We start from the raw sequence: 22,171 nt of genomic DNA, 5'->3' as shown, positions 1-22,171 counted from the left end.
ATTACTAATTTTACAAAGATGGAAGTGCAATGAGATTTAGTCAAATTAACTACAGCCAGTTCGCTGTGGGCAATTATCTCATGTTCCACCACACTGAGGTCTATTTTGTCCCGTTAAAATAATTTGACAGGCTTGCTAATGTTTAGAGGTATTTGCCGCTGCTGGGAGCTCTGAAAAACCCTGCCAGTGGGTGAAATTACACCTCATGTTGTGTAAAAGTAAATTAGAAAAGCATCTGATTTGTTTTGAATTTGTCCCTCTTTAGAGACAAGATAGGCCAGTGTAATGATTTGGCAGGGATGTGTTACAGATTTATTTTCATACAGTCCTTTCCATGCACATTTCAGATGGTTTCATAAAAGCAGCTTTCTAGCAAACAAACTGTATTAGGCATCCGTTGGGTGAATGGTGATCACAGGACACTTTAATGCAGATAGTACATTGTGTGTGGGGCCAATCACAAAAATGATATTGCCATAAAGTAGTTTTAATATTTTTGTTTATCTTTTTTTTTTTCTGTGGGAATTTATTTTTATGACAGGCTTACTTCTGTATGTATTTAATGTATAGTGGGTAATCTCACAGTCGCTTCACCTGTACCTGGTACGAAGACACGTCCCTGCCCACTCCTTCTCTGCTATGCCTCAGCTTGTCATTAATGCAACGTTCACTGTTCACTGCCAAATCTATACATCCATTTGTAAATGCTAGACAGGTCCTTTCATGGTGGAGATGAATAGATTAGAGAATAGATTAAAAGGAGACATACAGTATTATGTAAAATTGACTTTTAAGAGCATTTAACCATGTTATAATTAGTTTCCCCTTTTCCATTTACTCTCTGTAAGTTGTATTTACAGTGATTCATGCATGTTTGCGTAATCTTTATTCTCTTGCATTCAAGATGTCATTAGTCCAAAAATTTCAATTTTCACCGCCCCCCTCCCTGCCCCCGCATACATGCCCACTGCTCAGTACTTACTTTATACTCAGATTTTCTTTTCTTACATGGTGATAGGCGTAGGATTCAGCAGCATTGCATAGCCATTTTGGCTCAAGCATTTTTATTCTTTTCTTAGGCCATGTAGATCAATATTGAAGTTTAAAATGTCAAAAATATACAGTCATGATTCATGGATGTCATAGATTATACTTATACAGCAGACAAAAGCATAATATGCCTTCTTTAAAATAAGATCCAGTGGATAGGTCAGTGATGTCCTACCATGACCCTTACACTGACTGACAGACACGGCAGTGGACAGGTGACCTGTTCTTTCTAAATGCTATAGCATTGTAATTAGCACCTTTAATAATTACAGTACTGGTAATTATGGCATGGGGAATGTGTGCGCTGACCGAAAGTGCACCTCAGCATGAATCACCATCAAAAAGATGTTGAAAACTTTTGGTTCTTCTGACTCACTCAACCAAGAGTTGACTGAGTGAAAATGCACAAATGCAGGGCTGAAACACAACTCTCAGAGACAACCGTGAAGGGAACATTACACATCAGTTCCTTCACTAAAAAGCCTCACACACACAAATGCAAGCGCACACACAAACTTATACCTTGAAAATCAATCTCCCGTAGCTTTCAGGAGACTTTCTGCTCTGTGACCCTGTTATCTCACTTGCTTAGCGCTTGCATAGCTTTAAATGTCAATGTGTGTCATCTCCCAGCACTAATTGGAGGCTGAATGGCACAGTAGTTAAATGCATGAAATGTTTTTATTACAGATCTGTATGCCAAATCAATTGGGAACAGACAGTTACACAAAGGATTTGATTTACTTCCCCAACACTGACTTTTCATTCGGTTCTGCACACTCATAAGCACTTACTATTCAGAGGAGGTTGACAAACTCAGAGTAATACTCAAGCAAATATACTGTGTACATTAAATCCTTAGAAGTACGAATATTCATCAAAATAATGTATAACAGAAATACGTAAATAATTAAATAAAATACTTCAGACTGACCATGTTACACAGTAAAAGACTACTGCTACTATTTCCCACATAACCTTTATTGTCAAATCTGATGCATGTAAGATACACATCATTTGCATTAACAAACAGTTACTCTTCCAACACACTCTATTACATGTGTTACCACTAACCTCCATCACTAAGTCTACTATGCACAGGTAAAAAAAACAAAAAACTGTTAGCTAAAATGAATAATACAAACAACGTATTTCTCTTACAAACACAAATACATGCACCAAGCTTGCCCCTGGATAGTTGTATTAGAAAACATGTTTACATTTACATCATAGATTCTCCCTTTTTGTAAACTTTATGATTAATCTCCAGCTGACATGACTTTGTTTGGTAGCAAACCATCTCACGCTCCACTTATTCTTCTGCACCAGTGGCACACTTGGGGTCATGGTGCGCTCGTGGTGCCTTGCTAATGTGCTTTAGCGTCAGGTGTAGAGCAAGGGGCGCTAAATGAGTCTTTAGACACAGTGAATAATACTCAGCACATATCAGCACAAATAAAGCCCAACACAACACAAGCAAACCAACCCACTCGCTTTGGGCTGTTGTGTCTTTAGAGGCTTCACCGTGAATTACCTGTCGTGCTGATATCCACTTTCATTATGGTGTGACATTCAGGGGAGCATGTGTGTTTTTGCGTCCGGCGTGTGGCGTGTGTACCTGAATGTCACAGCGTAATGAGAATGGATATGACAGTGACAGGGCCATCAGTGAATAGAGCATGGGGTCTGCCTCCTTTTCTCCCTCCTGACATGCGCTGTGGACGTGCTGCCATCCAACACACACTACATAAGCACAACCGCAATCTTGTTTTATCTGAGACAGTGGGGTGCAATAGAGCCAAGACAATAACCAAACTCTATTTACCAGACCTCATTCCCTCTTTCGGACCTGAAGTAATTACTTTTAAATTGCAAAACTGAGGAACATTAACAAACGGATGCGGCAATTTAGGTCTGCCCGGGGCTAGAAACAGCTTGTTTTCAAATGGAAATGAAGGTATCTTGCCATTGTCCGGTGCAATATTGCTGTGTTATGGTTTAAGTCTTTTTTTTCCCTAAATGCAGGATAAAAGCGAGGAGCACTGCTAGTGTTTACCAAGCCCATTGTGGCAGAACAGTGCTCAGAGCGAGGATAATTCTAGCATAATACTAACTCTGTCAGGGGAAAGTGTCACTTCCTGTAGTCACGGGAGACACGCTGATGCTTCTTCTCCTACTGCCTGGTCAAAGTAATCTACTATTCCCTGGTATTAGCAGAGGGGATATAAACAGAGAATCTCTATGTGAGCAATGATCTGATTTGCTCTGAGTGGTTGAGGTTTAACTTAGTTTTTGTGTGTATGGCTTTAAAAATGCTTATGTTTTATGAAATTATTGGCTTAATACTTTGTAATTCTCAATCATATGTCTATTTCTGTTTTAATTAGACCCGATTGTTTGTTTTGGCATTGTGTCAGAAGTTTCCCCAATCCACTGTACATTTCACAGTTAGCATGTCAACAAGTTAATTTACTCAGTACTTGTCCAATAAAGCAATAAAATAATTCAAATATATTCTTTTGAAGTAGGCTAGTATGAAAACAAAAAAATAAATAAAATAATAATAATAATGATACTAATAATGATAATAATAATGATAATAATAATAATAATAATAATAATAATAATAATAATAATAATAATAATAATAATAATAATAAAACAGTGATTAGTCCATTTGTTCTTAGATCGTTCTGATATAAAAACCAGAATGATGTAACTAGAATATTATAGACATAGGAATAAGCCTAGACACACACAAACATACATACGCACATCCACAGCACGTAGTGGGAGGGGCTTCTGTTCTCCACATGCCAGAGCGCATCAATAGTGTCCCTGATTATCATGATCATCTCTAATGAGAGGGCTACAAGGTGAACACCACTTGTCTTCTTCCCTTAACACAGCCTGCTATTACCATGTTTTTGTCTCTCTCACACAAGTCTTCAGACTGGCATTTGTTGTACAGCGTGTAATTCTCTTTCCCAATCACAGGCCTGTCACCTCGGCCTGTCAAGAGCCCACCAATATTGACAAGAGTGCCCCAAAACGTGCCGTGCACAAAGAAGCCTGAGCTGCTTCCCCATTACCGCAGTGCCAGGGTCGCTGTAGCTCTGATGAGGTCTGTAACACCACCTGCCCACTCCAGCCTCTAGTGTCAAAGGTACTCCTCTCCTGTCACAGTTTTAGGAAAGTTTGACAAACTTTATCTCGTAAGAAATGATGGTCCAATATAAGCATAGAAAAAAGTGTGGGGGACATTCAACAAAGCAACATAATCTGTTCTTTTCTCAAGTCATTTTTTACTTATTCTGTCAACTCTGCTAACAGAAATGTTGCTACAAAGTTTTCAAGATGAGAATCAATTTAGTTGAATCAGATGAACCACTCAAGTACCCATTAATAAGATTTCTTTTACAAAAACCTGACCAGATTAATATTACCAGCTAGTTACTGAAAATAGTTAATGAAAAAAACGAAAGAAAAAATAAGATACACACTTGAAGGCTGTGTGTTGACCTGGTGCCACTTGACACAGAGAAAGTAAGGCAAGGTCAGCTTATTATTTCTCTCACTTAGTTGGAAGTCTTTGAGGTTACAGTTGTTGCAGCAGATTTTTTATTATTATTATGATGATTGTGGCAATGTATTGACGCAAGTTTTTTTAAATAATGAAGTGCATTGTTTTGAAGTTGTGCAAGGATGTTTCTTGGCAGAAAGTAAACACATGGAATAAAAGGAGAGATGACAAACACGAGATTTGAAGGACAAGTATACTGTACCTCCATAGTCTGGGACTGGTGCATGGCTTTGATTGCATTCTGTGCCATAGCTCGTGTTGAAAACGTGACAAACGCACATCCTGTAATAGGGACGGGTATGGAGGGACAGTGGAGAGGAGAGGGGGGAAGGCAGAGGGGTGGGGGGAGGAGGAGGGGGAGACGAGAAAGAACAAAAACAAGACAAAAGGGTTGGACACATCTTTGTTATAAATAAAACTAAAATAACAAGTACAACAAAACAACCCCAAACAGATTGATACAGGACAACAGTATCGTCAGTTGCTGTAGATACAACACAGTGTCATGACAACCACAGTCCCATTTCAGGAAGTTGAACCTTGCCCACCCATTAACAATCATCACAAGACATACAGTATAACTAGGGATGGGACAATAAACAATAATATTTTTATTGCAATTGATACTTTGCAGTGGGATCTCATCGGAGGTGTTCTACATGTATCTCTATGGTGGAATGTTCAGCAGTTACCATGGTGCCACAATGGACACATTAGCAAACGCTGTCAAACGTTTCAAGAGTCTAAAAACTCAAGAAAAAATACAAAAAGGATTTAAACAACACATTTTTGGGAGCCTGCGATCAATACGCACATTCATAGCTCCATTTAGGCGACAAATAAAAACAGTGAGAGTGACTAACTGAAAAACTGTTGGCTAATGGTAGCTTGTTTGTGACTGCAATTTTATGTGTGTCTTGTTTAACAGCATAAATCATCTCACCTGATGTAGTTCCAACTAAGTCAACTCTGTGTGGTCAGACTGAGTTCAAATAAAGCTCAGATTAAACTCTAATAGAGCTTCTGACAGAGTAGTGCCTTTAGTTAGCATCACACCTCCAGGGAATGTTGATGACATCAGCTGCAAAGTATCAATAATAAGGATAGGGTAATAATTGTTCCTGGTACAATTTGTATAATTATCCTATTCACTGACAAAAGTAATCGCCATTATATCACCAGATTGCGCAGAAAAAAGCTAGTTTACTTATGCATGATGTCCTCTAGATTGTTATTGTTTTCACTTATGACATGATATTAAAATTGTAATTGTTTTATACATACATACATACATATATATAGTTATAGTATATATAACTATAGTATATATAGTTATAGTGTGATATTATTCATAAATATTAATCTCAGCCATGATACTCGTTGCACAAAATTTCAATATTGTCCCATGCCTAAGTATAACACAATCAATTTTAGCTGCCGGGACATTGGGATTATGCCTTCCTCAAAAGATTGTCCCTTTGCTCCATCACACTGGCAGAATTAGTTACACCTGAATTCAAATTTTCAATAATGCAACATTGTAAATCTGTTAGCAATTTGCATGAGAGCAATTTGAATTGGTTTTGGGCTGGTATTGTGCGACTGATTGGGTGCCCTCTTTTTTCTGCTTGAGAAAAAATGGCAGCAGAAGGGGGGCTGGGTGGAGACAAATATCTACGGGGGTTAGGGAAAATGGAAATCAGATAAAAAATAAAATTAAGTCGGACGGAAGAAGAATAGACACGCACTAGTCGGATTGGTTGCCCTCCTTTGACAATGATTTGAACCAATCAAGATGGCGGAGGTAGTTTTTATGGTGTGTTATGGGTTGTTGTTTGGGCGTGATGTAAGATTGCACGGCTGTTGAGGGAGTGATTAGAAGAGATAATGCGAGGAGTGCTTCAACAACCCCCTGGGCTAATAATATGCTAACAAACTCACCAAGCTACGTTAGAGCAGCCAGGCCTGAACCGATTAGACAAATGCTCACAGACACATGCAGCGTGTTCAGGTTTGGCTGGCAAAACGCTAGCTTCAGAAAGGCAATCTGAGGTTAGAGTCTGCCTGGCAATATGAAAGGCAAGCATGCAGAAAGAGATACGCCAAAGTACATGCCTTTATTAGTGTTATTCTTACGGTTTACATGTTTAATTAAATGTTGTAAATAGTGCAGTGATACGCACGCTATTATCTTGGTACTGAATAAATACTGGGGTATGAAATCGGCTGAGCACATATTTTTGGTGTGTGTGTGGCTGAAACCTGTGAGTTGTTCAGTTCCTCCATCTAGATCAGTGACGTTGACCTAGTCCTAAACATTTGGGATGGGATGCTTGCTCCTTTTATAGTCTTTCCCTGAAATAGGTCACTCTTTCAACTGATTGAAAGCACTGCCTTTTTTAGCTTCGCGACTATCTGTCATTTAACTGACTCTGCTTCACAAGGTTGTCCTCCTCCCCACAGAACTAGATCATCTATGAAATCTGCCTCCATTTGGGTTACCCTTCCAGCCAGAACCTATTTATAAAGCGTGCACCAATTGCACTACTAAACTGCACTAGTTGCAGAGTAAATAAATAAGTAAATAAATAAATACAATGGACTATTAGTTACTCTGTGCTAAGTTAAAACTAGCTTGTTGATTGCCTTATTTTTCAAGCGAGATGGGAAGGTTTGAGTGCTAAAAATACCTCACGGGCCGCATTCTGTCGTCAGCGGAGAACCAAACAGTCCTTTAATGAAACTGGGGTAGCTCCCAAGGCCCAGCCATCCACTTGTGGTGCGATCCATATTTTATTAATAGCTGGATGGTAGAGCACGCTTCTGATTGATACTATGAATTAAAAGCGCTCTGCAGTACATCTAGGTGGGACTCCGAGCCTGTGGGACTTATAGAAATCCTAAAAGACCTACTTATTGCGCGTTGTTTGTTTACTCGCCAAGTCTAAACATGAAATTTCCCTATTTCTCGGTGGTTCTCCACAAGCTAAGATTTGGCCACTACATCTGAAATATTCATGAGGACAAAAGAGGAAAGTCAGAATGGGCTGGGAGAAGGGAGAAGGGGAGGATGTCTCGGAAAAAGAGGACAAATTGACGTGAGGGTGGATTCTAGGACATGCCAGTGTGAGGAGATATAGGGCGGCACAGTTTTAAAAGCAGCAAAGGAGCATGGGAGTTTGAGTTTGCAGCCGTGTGGCACAAGCCTTTCTTCTACCTTGGAGAGAGAAAGGGAGAGAGACTAGAAGAAGACTAGATCAAGACAAATAAACATCTATAACATGTGACAGCCATAGAAGAAGCAACGTGACAGATCCACAATGACAGCCCATGCGACAGCCAGAGGAGCAGGAGAAGAATGGGCCAGAAGTTTGGGTTCAGAAGCCTTCCCTCCAGCTCCTCTACACATGGAAACCACAAGGGGGAGGGGCAGGGGCGGGGCAGCAGCAGGAGCAATGGAAGAAAATAAATTGGGTGGGATGGTGGTATAGAAAGAGATGGGTATATTAAGGTGTCTCTGTTCTGTCCAGCTAGAATTTTAAACTAACACCAATAGTTTATTTTGTATTTATAAATTCACTGGAAACTCTTTGATTTCTTAAAATGGCCACCCTCGCTTTTATTTACAGCAGCAAAGCCTCCCTTAGAAGTGATAATGAGTAAGAATGCACACTCTATCTTACTATTTATCAGATTCATTATAGGCCCAGTTTTGCTTTATAATGTGAGATTGGCAATCACTTCAAGGACACAAACATAATGCCTTGTTCTTTTTAAACTTGAATTCAAACAAATTAACATTTTACAAATATGGAAATGTAAAAAAAAATAAAAAATGTCCTAACTCCACCATGAAGCTAAACTTGAACTGCAGAGAAGATGCAAATGGGAGTTATAATGGCACAAGAAGGAAAGGCTGATGAAAGACAAGAGTAAGAGAAGGGAGGAAAAAACAACAAAAAGAGAGGGATATAGAGACAGCTAAAGGAGAATGTTCATAGAGCAGCCTCCAGGGGCACCACTGATTCATCTCCATGTTAAAATGACTCTTTAAGAAGCTTTGACTTGTCGTACAAGCCGGCATGCTAGCAAAAAATTTCCCTACAAATAAATGCGATTTTGAAATTAATATAAATGTATTTGTATTGTATTTTCGTTTAAACTCTAATAAGTAAAACATATGCCCACGCATGTATAAGGGGCATGTGGTAATGAATCAGCAGTGCAGCAGATACTGGAAGCAGAGTGATAATATTCTACATGAGGAGCTTAAGTGCAGATAGTAGATAATGGGGTGACACACACCTCTGCTCAGACCGTCTGGGCCTCGGAGGATCCGGCATTCCTCGATCTGTCCGAACGCGGAGAACATGACCCGAATGTCGTTCTCATTGCACTTCTTTGACACCATTCCAATAAACAACTTCCTGTCTTCCACGGCTGCAAGAACAAGAACAAGAACAAGCAGGATTTTAAAACACAGCCATTTTTCGGTAGAACTTTTATTATGTTGAAGGTATATATAAATAACCTCATCATACTGAAGGATAGCACAAATGTAAAGGACAGATTTCCCTTTAATACTGTGTACCTTAACCATAACATTATATAAATGTTCAAGTGCTATACATGTTGTTCGATGGCCTTAAAAATAGTTTGAGGGTTAAGCAGCACAATAACCAACCCATATACACAGTGAAAAGTGTGTAGATGGTGATATACGTAAGAATCACAAATACAGACTGTATAGTTGATGCAGTGACAGATTTTGATATTTTGATAGAATTTTGAATGCCTCAACTTATTTCCTCACAGGTCTTAGTGGAGAAATATGTCTGAAAAAGATTCAAACGCTTCAAATTATAGTCTTTACAAATAACTCGAGTCCAAGGCTAAACAGCGTTACGTATTTAGTGTGAAGGCCATAAAATACAATTACCAGAAGAACACGTTTTAGACATGAACAAAAAGAAAAGTAAAAGCCTTCACCTATGAAAATGGATGATGATGGGTGAAAAACACAATCGTAAATGAGAGAGAAGTGAAAGAATAACCCAAGTGGTGCGGAGTGAATGAGACAGACAGAGCTCATGTATTTCATCATGCCATCTGTGAGCTGTGATCAATGTCTCATTATCACTTCAACGCCACAGTGCAGGGAGACTGTGCAGCTTGTCCTCTCTCACACGTCTGTCCTCCCTGTTTGTGTGTTCTTCTGACAAAATCCAGCCGGCCGCCAGTGCAATCTCCAGGAAAGCGCTCCAGTTAATGTCGAGAAGAGAGGTGGGAGACGTATCAAAAAATATCTATATTGTAATTTTTTTTTGTGTATTGCGTATTATTGTGTACTAAGTGTATTGTCTTATTTGTCTAATAGTAAAACTGAGACATAAGCGTGTAGTGATAGTTTAGACTTTTTATGGTTATATTTATGGTCCATTCTAGAGATGTTGCAATATCAGATTTGAATGCTATGATTATTGTGAGAATAAACATCACAATTTATTATGGGATTATAAACAACATGTGAAATCTTTCATTTTATTTCATTTCCATTCCTTTAGCGTGTACTAGCTTTATGAAATCTAACTTTCTGAATGCTAGAGTGAAATAAATATGGAGCAAGCTGTCACTTTACATCTAAGTTTACTTTTTTGGAGTGTAGATTTTTGGAGTATAGAATTGAAACTAAAATAGTCTTTTTGATTTTATGTTTTAAAAAATTATATTGTGACCTGAAAATTAACTGAATAATTTTGCTACTGAATTCACATTTTGAGCTAAACTTGAACCTCAACAAAGACATTCAAATTTTAGCACATACCTGATGAAATATTGTCTGAATATCATTATTGAAATAATGCAAAAAAATATTGGGATATACATTTTTGCCAATATCGCCAACCTCTATTTGAGATGTGTGTGTGCTGTATGTTTCTAAGGTACTACCGGAGAAATCCTTACCTCAGACAATAATAGTGCGTTTATAAGTTCCCACTGCATTCAATGTAATGCTAATCCAATTCAAGTTTAATGAGGAAACTGACAGTTCTCACCGCGAGGCGAAAGAGATAAGCGGTCTGTTGCACTCTGGGAAATCAATAGCACACTTGTTTATTTTGCCGTTTGAACTGTTTGTGTATTTAAAACACACACACACAACCATTGGGATACACTGCCAAGATAAGTGTACTTTGGAAAGGGGCTCTAACTCCTTTGTACATAGCGTGTATGTGTGAGTGTGCACATCACTCCAGAGGAAGATTACCACAAGTCTAACAGCAGTGTAATTAATTTACTTAGCGTCGATAGGAAGGGAGAGAAAGAGCAGATATGGTTACAATTGACTGTGTTTGTGTTTTTAGGAAGAGCGGCGCAGGCAGGCGTGTGGGTGATAAGACTCATGAAACTGGCTGTGGGATGATCTGGAGTCAGCTTTGCATTCTGGGAAAAATGGAGCGAAATTGGCTTCATGCTGAGTTTTAGCACATTAGAAGACAACTAAAAAGAAAAAGACATTTGCCAATATAGTTATTTGGAGTTAAACTGTACATCTTCCAGGTCGTGTCACTGCCTTTGATATGCTCTACAGACTAAACTAATAAAGCTATGAGCAACCATCCCTCATTGTTACAGCTGCTCTAATGTGGAGTATATTAAAGGTCATTACCATTAAGTGGATAGATATGTTACGTATGGTCTTCACTATATTTCACAATTCTGGTGGCAGGCAGAAGCTGCTTTATTAAGTTCTGGCATCGTTACCTCCGCAGTAAGGTCTTATAAACCCGTATTTCACAGCATTTTACTGGGCCAAAGATTGGTTTTATAAAGCCGACTCCCATGGCTGGGTGAATATGACTATACTTTTACAGTGGACACTGTAACAGCATTTGGCTTGAAGTCTTCAAACACATTTGAGAAAAGATGAAAAAGATCTTTTCAAACTATAACCATGTCTACCCAGGCTAGGGATATAGTACTTAAAAGTGCTAAATAAGAACAAAAAAAAAATCTGCAACTAAGGAAACATAAACTATGCATGCACATTTTCTCCAAGATAATCTTGCATTACAGCCATCTCCAAAATGTTGTATTTTACCTTTTAACTTTTTAAAACACATTTTGGTGCATGGCTTTTTAAGGCAAATTGCTTCAAGGAAAACCAAGTATTACTGTGTAAACCTTGCAAAATGAATTATTTAAAAAAAAGAATTTCAACAGAGCGTAGTCTTATGTATTGTGATTAATATTTTGATCTGTTCAGTGAGGAAAGCAGCTACTACTTCAATGAAGCTGCTGGGATGAAATTTTGGTTAATTTACTATTTTTCTTTTTACATGTGCAACATTTTCACTTTTCACTGTATGGGTAACCTGGGGACACTATTTGGAGACCACAATATATGTATTTGTGTGTAAACCCATATACATTAAATCATGATTCGCATGTGTACATACAGCCTGTTTATACTAAATGAGCTGCCACTGGGAATGCAGGCAGGGTTCACTATCAGGGCAAACGATTCAACTGGCTCTGACCCCCTTCTCAAGCACCTTAATAATTCATAATACATAAAAAATATATCTCAGCATTTCCCCCATCGAGTCATGCTTTTTTAGGCTCACATTCAATTCCATGGCCTGGTCCCTAGATGCCTCTGCCACTCGTGCAGCGATCAAACATACATGCGGAGATACTGTAGCCATCTATTACTAAGCCAATTCAGAAATACTATGGAGATGTCTTTGGAAGGCACTTACCATTCGACTTCTCACTGTCTGCAGGTTTCATTTGAATAGGGTGGTGCATCTGAAAGATAGGAAGAGAGAGGAGAAAATGAACAGATGCAAAAACAAGATGGATAACTCAAATACTGCCCACAATGAACTACGAAATGTATTCAAAGTCACACTGGTTGCAATAGACCTCGCGATGCGGAGAGAGTAATATGAAGGAGGTAAGACTTAACAGACACTTTATTGAGGTGGAAATACTGGAGTAAAAAGTAAATTAAATTCTTATAAACAAATACATATTTTAGTTGATAACTCACTGTTTATTTGTTCGATTAGTTGTGTTTTTTTAATACATTTCTAGCCAAGATAAGGGATATATGGTTAAAAAATATTCAAGAAAGTGTATTATTGATAATAATCTAAACATAATAATGCCACTGTCTTTGTTTTAAAAGAGTTTGTGCAGTTCAGATACCGACTAATGAAAAATACAATTATGATTATTTTAGTAAGTGGCTGGTTACAACTATCCCAATTAATTGTTGCAGCAATAATTGCAAACGTGTCCTATTTATTCCCGTGATTTCGATGATCGCTTTTAAAAATTAGACTTGATAACTAGGAAGTGCACGTCACCTTTCTGTGTCTCAAACTTTTCCTCTGTCCCCATTAATTCTCTTGCTCTCTCTTTCCTTTATGAGAGATTATGTGGCTTTTTGATCTGCGCATTGAATGACAGTGATTCTCCAAATCTAACCCAGTATCAATCACACTTCGAGTCAAATAGCAGGCGGCAGCATGTGTCCGTGTGAGTGTGGATGTGCCCCATCTTACCTATAATGCCCCTGGGCTCAGTCGCGCTGTCACAGAAGGCTTTGATCTCCCAATTCTATCACACCTTTATCCCAACCCTCTACCTCTTGCACTGGTTCTTATCATCCAGACTCCCTGAGACTGGTCCCAGACAGACACACACGCTCTGTCTGAGGTGCACTTCCCTGAGCGGCCTGAGGGGGGCAGTATATGGTGGAGAGTAGGTTCTCATTTTTGTTTATTGAACTTTTCGGCTGAAATAAGTTTTTTTTCTGACTCATTTGTGTAGTACTTTTTAATAAGATGCTTAATTTCTAATTCTGTCAAGTTTCATTTTAAAAGCACATCCTAACAGTAGTTAATAACCTATTGTTTTCTTCTGTAAACTGTAGTCTAGTGCTCTATACAGTCAGTATTATATCACAAATAGCATAACATTGACTACTGGATCAGCTCTGCGCCCACACCTGCTCTTAAGACCTTTTAAAGCTCTGATTACACTGGACAAAATCAGCATGCTTTATGGTTTAAATGGTCTTTAATTATCATATGTCACTTTCTTTATGTTTAAATATAATCACCATAGAATAAAACATACAGAAAGGTATTGTTATCAGGGATTATTTATGCACAAAATTGATTGTGAACAAAAAAAAAAAAAAAAAAATGAAACCCAGAAAATAATATGAGGAGTAATCAAGGGTAGACAAGGATAGGCAGCCTGTGGGCTTGTCTCTTGTTAGTGTCATCAACACAAGGACAGATGCTGGGACACGGAGGTGTGTGTGAGGCTACAGCCACATCAAAAAACAAAGTCATGTCAAAGCAAACCTGGAAGTCCCATCAAGTCATTTCTCGTTAATCCATTTCAAAGGCTGTCCTCCAAAAGCAAAAGCAAAATAAAACCTAAACAAAAGCCCTGACAGCATTCAGAGCATCGCCGCCACTCATTCTGGAAAAATGCTGCCAAAGCTGGTGAGTAAAGCGTAAGCATCTCCCCCCTCACACACACACATCTCAGCAGCCCCTTCGAACAGGTACAAAACCCCAGTCTACTTTAGAGGCGTCTCACCTCAGGTCTGTCTGCCCCTCCACCCCACGGGCTCCGGCTCTGTCGACATGTTTGATCTGAGTAAACCCCCGCAGAGACCCACAAAGCAAGACTCTCCTTTTGCTATCCCACAATTCCACTGTGGCGTTTCTTTTTGCCTGGCAGGCCCACAGCTACATTCTGCCATTCATTATGCACTCAGCAGGACCCCGACAAAACTACTATGTCCTCGCCGCGCTCAGCCTCGTAAAAAGCACAGAGAGGAAAAAACGTCAGCGTGCAGACCCATGTGAGCAGCAGGAGGATGCTGTGTTGGCATTTACCCCCACACATGTATCTGAACACAGCAACTAAATACACATGGGTGACAATTACTGAAGGAAAAAAATCAAGGTTTTCTTAGGCCACAGGGCTCCAAAACTGCGCTATCTTACAATCCCCTGACCTGTCTGTGCCCCCCTCCTCTTGAAGTACATGCAGTATTTTTGGTAAAATTACGTTTTATCAGTGTTGTTATGTATTTATTATTACTCGTCTGTGGTGGAGAATTGGGTCACGTTTCTCTTCAGTCTTTATTTCACAGTGACATCTGTTTTATGAACATATTGAGTTTATGCAGCATATTCCCTGATGGCGTCATAAATAAATGTTATTAGAATCTCTTTTTTTGTCCATTAAGTTGTTATATTCTCACACAAGTCTTTATGGCTGACGTACATAAATATGTTTTAGTGTGTATACGGCTGAACCATGTACTGTTATGCTACCAAAAGCAATACTACTTAAGTTGTATGCCAAAATCCTCAAGAGCAGCAAAGTAATAATCCAAAAATGTATGAAAAATATTCAAAAGTATAATATCAGTATAGGAAGAGGACACATAAATATGGTATACAAAGAATTGCAGGACCATGTTTCGTCATTGTTTAATTGCCATAGTCCTCGTCCACTTAATGTTCCTGTCTTTCCCTATAACTCATTTCGACTCCGCTTTGCTTTTCCAAGAATTATTAATTTTCCTATCCCAGTAATTGAAGAGGTCCTTATGAGCCACAGGGAGATACTTGATAAAAAGCGTCAACAAATTATTGGGCAAATATGGAAAATAAAGAGTTCTTTAGCAGGATGTACAATTATAAAAACAAAATGTAAATGATGGATGTCTGGTGATTATTTTAAGTTGGGTGAGACCTGAAGTAGGCTTATTATGTACTTGTTATCCAAACACTTCAAAATAAAGTGTCACAAATTGTTTTTAATCATATTTGGAGCACATGAATCGCCACATTATAAACTGCACAGTTGAGTCCTGACTGAATCTCTTCTGCAAAATACATGATAAATACACACCTCTGAAAAAAAACAATTAACATTTCATTTACATATTAATGCTACAGGAAAAATTCAAGTAGCTCCTGTGTCTCTTATCTGTTTAGTATTGTCTGCAGCTATAAAAGCAGCTTGGTTAAGGGACAATTTTCAGGCTACAATTATAATGTATTTGCATTTTTTCTCGCAATACTTAGACAAGTTATTTGCAGGTGTATTTCACTGTCCAGCACGTAAATAGGCTCAAAGTATTTATCATTTCATCCTGGCCTTTTTCTTGGGGTTATTGGTGACAGTGTGTTTCAGATAGACAAAGAAACTCCAGACAGAAACTCCCAGACACATAGAAACCCCCAGAAAATGCAGGACTATCACTTCCACATAAAAAATAAATAAACCTCCCAACAAATGCCCGCAATAATATTCATTTAATTAGCATACATCAATATTAAACCAATAACTTCTTTAATGTAAGAAGACCAAATATTTTACCTACCCACTGAATATTCAAGTCTTTTATTTCCAGTATACACACACAAAAGTGAAAGATGTGTTTTTCAGCCACTGTAAGCACTATGTCAGACCATTCAGAAGTACAGCAGACAGCTAGCCCCCTCTGTGTCGCTGAGCAAACCAAAGCTCACAAAATGTCACCCAGCGGCCCCTGTTCCTCTCCTCCTCATATCCTCCAGCTCATATAAAGAAAGCCAGTCTGGCGACCCGGCTGGCATTCAGGCACTCTATGTGCTAAGGCTCCACTCCTCACCTACTGCCCATTAAACTCTCCCTCCTGGTACACACAGCTCAGGAAATCCTATACGTCCCAAATGTTAACTGCTGCTCCTGGGTTAACATTATACCCCAGCATCTCCCCTCACATGCCGGGGTCTGCTGGGACTGCCCCGCTGCTCAAAAGGTCAAAGGTCCACTTGTCCCAGAGCCAGAGGACTCACTTAATTCAAGCAAAAAGAGTCTGTATTGTGATGTTACAATCCCTCAGAAATACTGCAGTACTGTTGTTTTGCTGCCTGTATTTTTTAGAATCTCTTTACAATTATTATCATGTTGTAGAAACTCAATCATACAATTAACTTTGGATCTTTGTAGGAGAAAGAGATAATTACTATATAGACTTATTGTTCAATAAACGAAAGCTGTAACTATGGAACTTGCTTTTGTTATTGTGTCAGTGACATACAATAGTAAGGTAAGGTAAGGTATACTTTATTGAGCCCTCATCAGGGAAATCCGTTCTCTGCTTTTGACCCATCCTTCAACTGTTCAACAGTGCTGCTGGGGCAAACTGTCAGAAGCAGTGAGCTGCTGCGAACAGCGCTCAGGGACCCAGCTCCATGATCTTGAGCTCGGTTTGGTCAGGATCACCTTAGCTGGAGGATTTTACCTCTGGTGCATGTTTTAGGATGATAAGCGACCCAGGAACCGAACACAGAACCTTCTTGCTGTGAAACGTGAGTGCTAGACATTCAGCCACCATTTCAGTACGATAGTTTATTGCAATACTTTTCTGTTGCAATATATCCTGTTTAAGTTTTTTAAAATCGTGACAGCCCGATAGCCTACCTGTACTGTTACATGAAAACCATTGCCTTGTCCAAAACCCCACCCCAGTCAGAGTGTGGTAGAATTGCACGAATATGTGTGTATTTGCCTGTCATCTTTGGCAGCAGTTGGCATCTTGAAGAAGCCAAAGACACATGAGCAGGGTCCGTGCCAGAAAACAGGGGAGTGTGGACGCTGTCTGCTGTCTCGTGTCTGGACTCCTCCTTCCTGTCTGGAGGTGTGACGGTGAGCTACTGGGTCAAAGTCAGACAGATGGCCTCACAGTCGAAATTCAATATTAGTGAACAAAGCACACACAAATGCACACAAAGCAAACACAAAGACACACAAACTGACGTACAAGCCCTAGACTCTAGTTATAGCCTGTTTTGCTAATAATTGCACCAAGATACCACAGTGTCACACAATAATATACCAATTAAAGCAAGAGATCTGACCTGGACCTTTTCATTTAGACAAATAAACAAGAATATGGGTACAATTAGAAATGTTTTTTAACCTTTACTGACCCACTGTTCACACTGAGCAGACAAACATTGTTAAAAAGACAAAGCCTGTTTGGAAGCGTGCTGTTGTGATAGTTTCCCAAGAGAAGGTTTGGTCAAATGCACACCAAACACAATGAATTTTTCCCTTTGATGGCAATGCACACACATACGCATGGAATAACAAAACTGATGGTGTATGCTTTTATCATAGTTTGTCACGTTTGATAGCATTCTTTACAAAACTTCAAAAATCAATGCTCACACATATATCTGGCATCTTTTTCACACGTTCACCTGGTTTATATACCTATACCTATACTATGGTGTAGAGTTTCGAAGTCTATTCTTCCAGAGTTCAAGTGTAATTCCCCCAGCGCACCATCTACACTTGTGACAATTAAATTAAGTCTGCACACACACTTGACACATGGCAAACAGCCTCGCTTCTACTGCTTCCTCACATCACTTTCAACAAACACCTTGATACAAATGAAGTTTGACTTAGACTCTCTCTCTTTTCTTTGGGCAAACAAATGACTATAAATCAAATTGTCCTTTACAATATCCCTTGTCTTAGTGCTGCTTAGTGCACAGTTAGCCTACATTATCCCCACTTCATTTAGCTTGGTAAACAATTAACCCAGCGTGCGGGTGTGAGCGGAATGATTGAGGGATTTGGCATTAGGTATGCTGCATCTTGTCTCCACGCTAACTGCGCTAAGTGTTTAACATAGTTAGCTTTCCTGCTTTTCTTTTCCCCTTCCGTGCTGTGGAATCAATATGCTTAAGCGTCGCCACCAACTCGGAGAGAAAAAGGGGTTAGGGGAGTTAATTCGAAACGTGTGATTAATATTTCTTCGGTTAAATAACAACACGCACATAGAATCCAACCATTGATGATGTTTGCTATCCTTCGCTAGTGTTTGCGATAGCATTTAGGTTTTACTACAGCAATTACAGCCTTTAATTGAATTGATTTCGATAATGAACCACTGTAATGGGACTGCCGTGGGAATCCATTTGTGTGTACTTATGTGTGTGTGCTGTGTGCAAAGAAGAAACCACTGGACTTACAGCTATCAGGCGAAACATTACAGTACGCAAGTGATTATGCTGTAGTCAAAGTTATAGAAATATATGCAAAAGTGGGAAAGTGAGTTTGAGCGAGCGGCGAAAGATGATGTGGCCCAATTCCACAGTTCAACCTTAATGCTGGGGTACCGGATTTGCAAATCATAAACGGAGGAAGTAGGTATTTAAAACTTACACTTAGGGAAATGTTTTAATGACTAAGCGGTTTATAAAGTTCCAGAAATAAAATTGCAGTTTTTTTGTTGTGGAGTTTAGTTACCACAGAGCTGATTAGTTCAAGCAAGCGTTCAACCTTTTAATATTATGATTTATGGGAAACATTTATGAAAAATGTACTTCTGGAAACAAGCGGTGGGCGGTCACTGTTGAGCTCCGTGACATTTAGTGGCATGGTGTTGCATTTTGAAGAGGTGGTATAATGTTTTGGCTGGTTCCTCATATATACACCGAGACAAAGAGAATTTGAAGGTACAATTTAAACCTTAACAACACTTGTGTGCGCTGTCTTAGTCTCCATTCAACCTTTTTATCTAGCACTTGTTCAGGGTCTAACCTTTCAGTGCGTTGCATAATATCCTCCAGGCTATAACACATGAATGTTTGATGACACACGGCTTGGTACATGATACATTTAATAAGCTACATTGCTATATTTCCGCTGTTGCAAGCTTACCACTACTACTATCACTACTTCCTGAATGGGCCTTCATCTATTTTCTGTGAGATTGAAGAGCGGCAGGGAAAGCTTCAGCAGTGGAGAGGTGATGTGTGTGACAGCTCGTAACTGAACAAACACATTAAACATAGACTGCAAACATTAGGTTGCTCACTTATCTTATCACCCACTATGTGTCAAATATGCTCTTGTGTACAGGATTTAAGAATCAGTTTGCAGAAAAATGAGCTCTATGTCATAAAATGATTAAAATGGAAAAAGTATGCGATGGTACTTGGCTCCAAAGTGATAGATCTGTATACAGTGCGGTTTATAGATTGAATAATGGCTTGCGGGCATCATTTCACTCCATCACAACTATTTGCTCGCAGATTTTGACAGTGTTGAAATGCCCAATGAGATGCCGTTTTGCCATGCAGAAGAATATCCTTTTTCACTCACTTTTGACAAATCAGCCCTGTCGGAAGCCTTCCATACACACGTGGTTTTGTTAAGCGTCAACACCAGTGTACTTTACATGCTCAGGATTTTCAACTACTATTAATAGCTATTTATTTATTCTTCTATTGTCACTGAATGAGAAAACAAACAATGAAATTACAAGTAGCAATGAATGACTGAATGATTAATATGTGTACAGCATGTATGTGATCAGAACAACACTGATCTAATACAGGCTAATTAGTTGATGGTAAAAGTACACAACAACATCATCCATCTGTGGAAACTGGAATTGCACCGCCAACCTGTGGGTCAGCGGATCTAACAGCTCTACCAATGATGTTAATGTCGAGAGCGGGATTTGAACCGATAACCTTCAGCTCAGTGGACAAACACTGAGCTACTGTTGCTCCACTCTTGATCCCTTTATTACATCAAATATTAGTTGTGGTGAAGAATGTGAGGAAAAATATGGGCAGGGTTTTTAAGAATTGTATTGGTTGTTTTAGATTTAGTATTAGTATCAAATTCTGTGTAGTAGTGAGGCATAAACAAAAAGAAATTTAATAAAAGAACAGCTGATTTCCAACCAATAGACACCAGTACGCTAGTCTAGTATAACAGAGCCAATTTCATTCTCAAATACTACACATTGGACATATGCATTAGCTCTGGTTTTGTGTTACATCGTTTTAAATTAGCATTCATAGCAATTTAAAGACATTGTAAAGAGGTCACTATCCAAAGCAGTAGCCTATGCCAGCTCTCATTTACAATTCTTCGCATAGTAATACTGACAGACTGACAAGGGCTTGAACATGAAAGTCAATGATTTCTCACATGGCTGAGAATGATAATAGACATTATCACTTACAGTCTGCAGCTTCATCCAGCTCTCTGTCCACCAACTTGACAATAAATGACAGATTAAATGAGCTACGTCTTTTGGGTTGTAATTCGGAGCATTTAAACCCTAACCTTACTCAAGATCGCGCTCACTTTGATGGAGGCTTTTGATGTGCCTTTGGTTTGCCGGAGAACAGTCAACCTTGTGCCAGCGGAGCATCACTAATTATCTCGGCAACAGAAAGGTAAGGGAGGTGGGGATCTGCGTTTGTGTGGTCTCAGTTCAACGGCAGGTTTTAATGAGCCCCACGCTTCTTATCAAGCTCAGTACACGCCAAAAGCTCTGATCCACCCACATGGAGGATAGAGGTACCCGTGCGGACCAGCCCACCACCCTGCTCCTCAGGTATCCAAGTCCCCTCTGCTGCCACCAACTGAATACTCCCCTCTAACTGGCTGTCACAATGGGACAAGAGAGCATCAAAGGAGGTTTGATGCTTAGCTGTACAGGCAGAGAGAAGCGGACAGTTTGAACTCTAGAAAAAAAATAACGAAAAAGGAAGGAAGGAAGGTGTAGGAGAGTGTGACATGAGCACAAACCTCCGTCAAGACCAATCTATCCATCGTTATATATATATATATATATATATATATATATATATATATATATATATATATATATATATATATATATATATATATATATATATATATATATATATATATATATATATATATATATATATAATTTTTTTTTTTCAAATACAACAAATACAGTTCAGGGTCAGACGCACTGTTCTTTCATCGGTCACTTGCCTTCTTTTCTTTCAGCTGCCTTCAGAGTAGTAATTAGCATGTTTCTGAACCTGATGTCCTCTGCATATGGATTTAGAATTGACACTTCAGGCTTGAGTCCATTGTTTGATAAATGGAAAGCAAATTTTAATAGTTTATCTACTTATTTTTAGTGACAAATTAACTTTTTGTGTCTTAATTTTTTTTTTTGTAAAGGTTCAATCTGTCTTCAGTTTTAAAGTGATAAATATATTTTTTGAGAATTTTGTTGAGCTGTTTTACATATTTCATACTTCCACATGAAAAGGACAAATTCCTGAAAGCAACAAATACCACCGCTGGATCAGAGAGGCCATCGAGATCTGTAAACGAAGTCGAAGGAGCATACATTGTGACAAAGGAGCCTACACCTTATCACACACATGTAACGCAGTCCTGGAGAAGATATCAGACAGCTTCTTCTACAAACATTCAACACATTCTACAAGCCAGTACAAGTGTCACTAAAATAAAGGTATTCTAGACAGGAAACATATGCATTATCTCCCTCTCTTTTCCTTTCTATCCTCTTTCTTTTCCTCTGAACCATGGCTTTAGATGGAGCAGTGGCCTCCGGGTGCACTCATTGAGCAGAGGTGGTGGGGGGTAGCCGACTCTGGGCATTTAGACATCTGTCAGCCGCTAATG

General features: G+C 39.0%; 1 protein-coding gene across 13 annotated transcripts in view; it reads right to left on the bottom strand.

Annotated features, from left to right (window-relative positions):
• Positions 1–22,171, bottom strand: part of celf2 (cugbp, Elav-like family member 2) — a 138,322-nt gene that overhangs the window by 21,210 nt on the left and 94,941 nt on the right. For all 13 annotated transcript variants that reach the window (XM_055231968.1, XM_033990136.2, XM_055231966.1 and 10 more), the window contains 3 exons: positions 12,397–12,445; positions 8,939–9,073; positions 4,836–4,915 (listed from right to left, as the gene is read on the bottom strand). In XM_055231968.1, the coding sequence (XP_055087943.1) occupies positions 4,836–4,915; positions 8,939–9,073; positions 12,397–12,445 (264 nt within the window). The remainder of the gene's footprint in view (positions 1–4,835; positions 4,916–8,938; positions 9,074–12,396; positions 12,446–22,171) is intronic.

Source organism: Periophthalmus magnuspinnatus, chromosome 23, assembly GCF_009829125.3.
Source record: "Periophthalmus magnuspinnatus isolate fPerMag1 chromosome 23, fPerMag1.2.pri, whole genome shotgun sequence".
NCBI classification, from domain to species: domain Eukaryota; kingdom Metazoa; phylum Chordata; class Actinopteri; order Gobiiformes; family Gobiidae; genus Periophthalmus; species Periophthalmus magnuspinnatus.
This window is presented reverse-complemented; position numbering and strand designations above follow the sequence as displayed.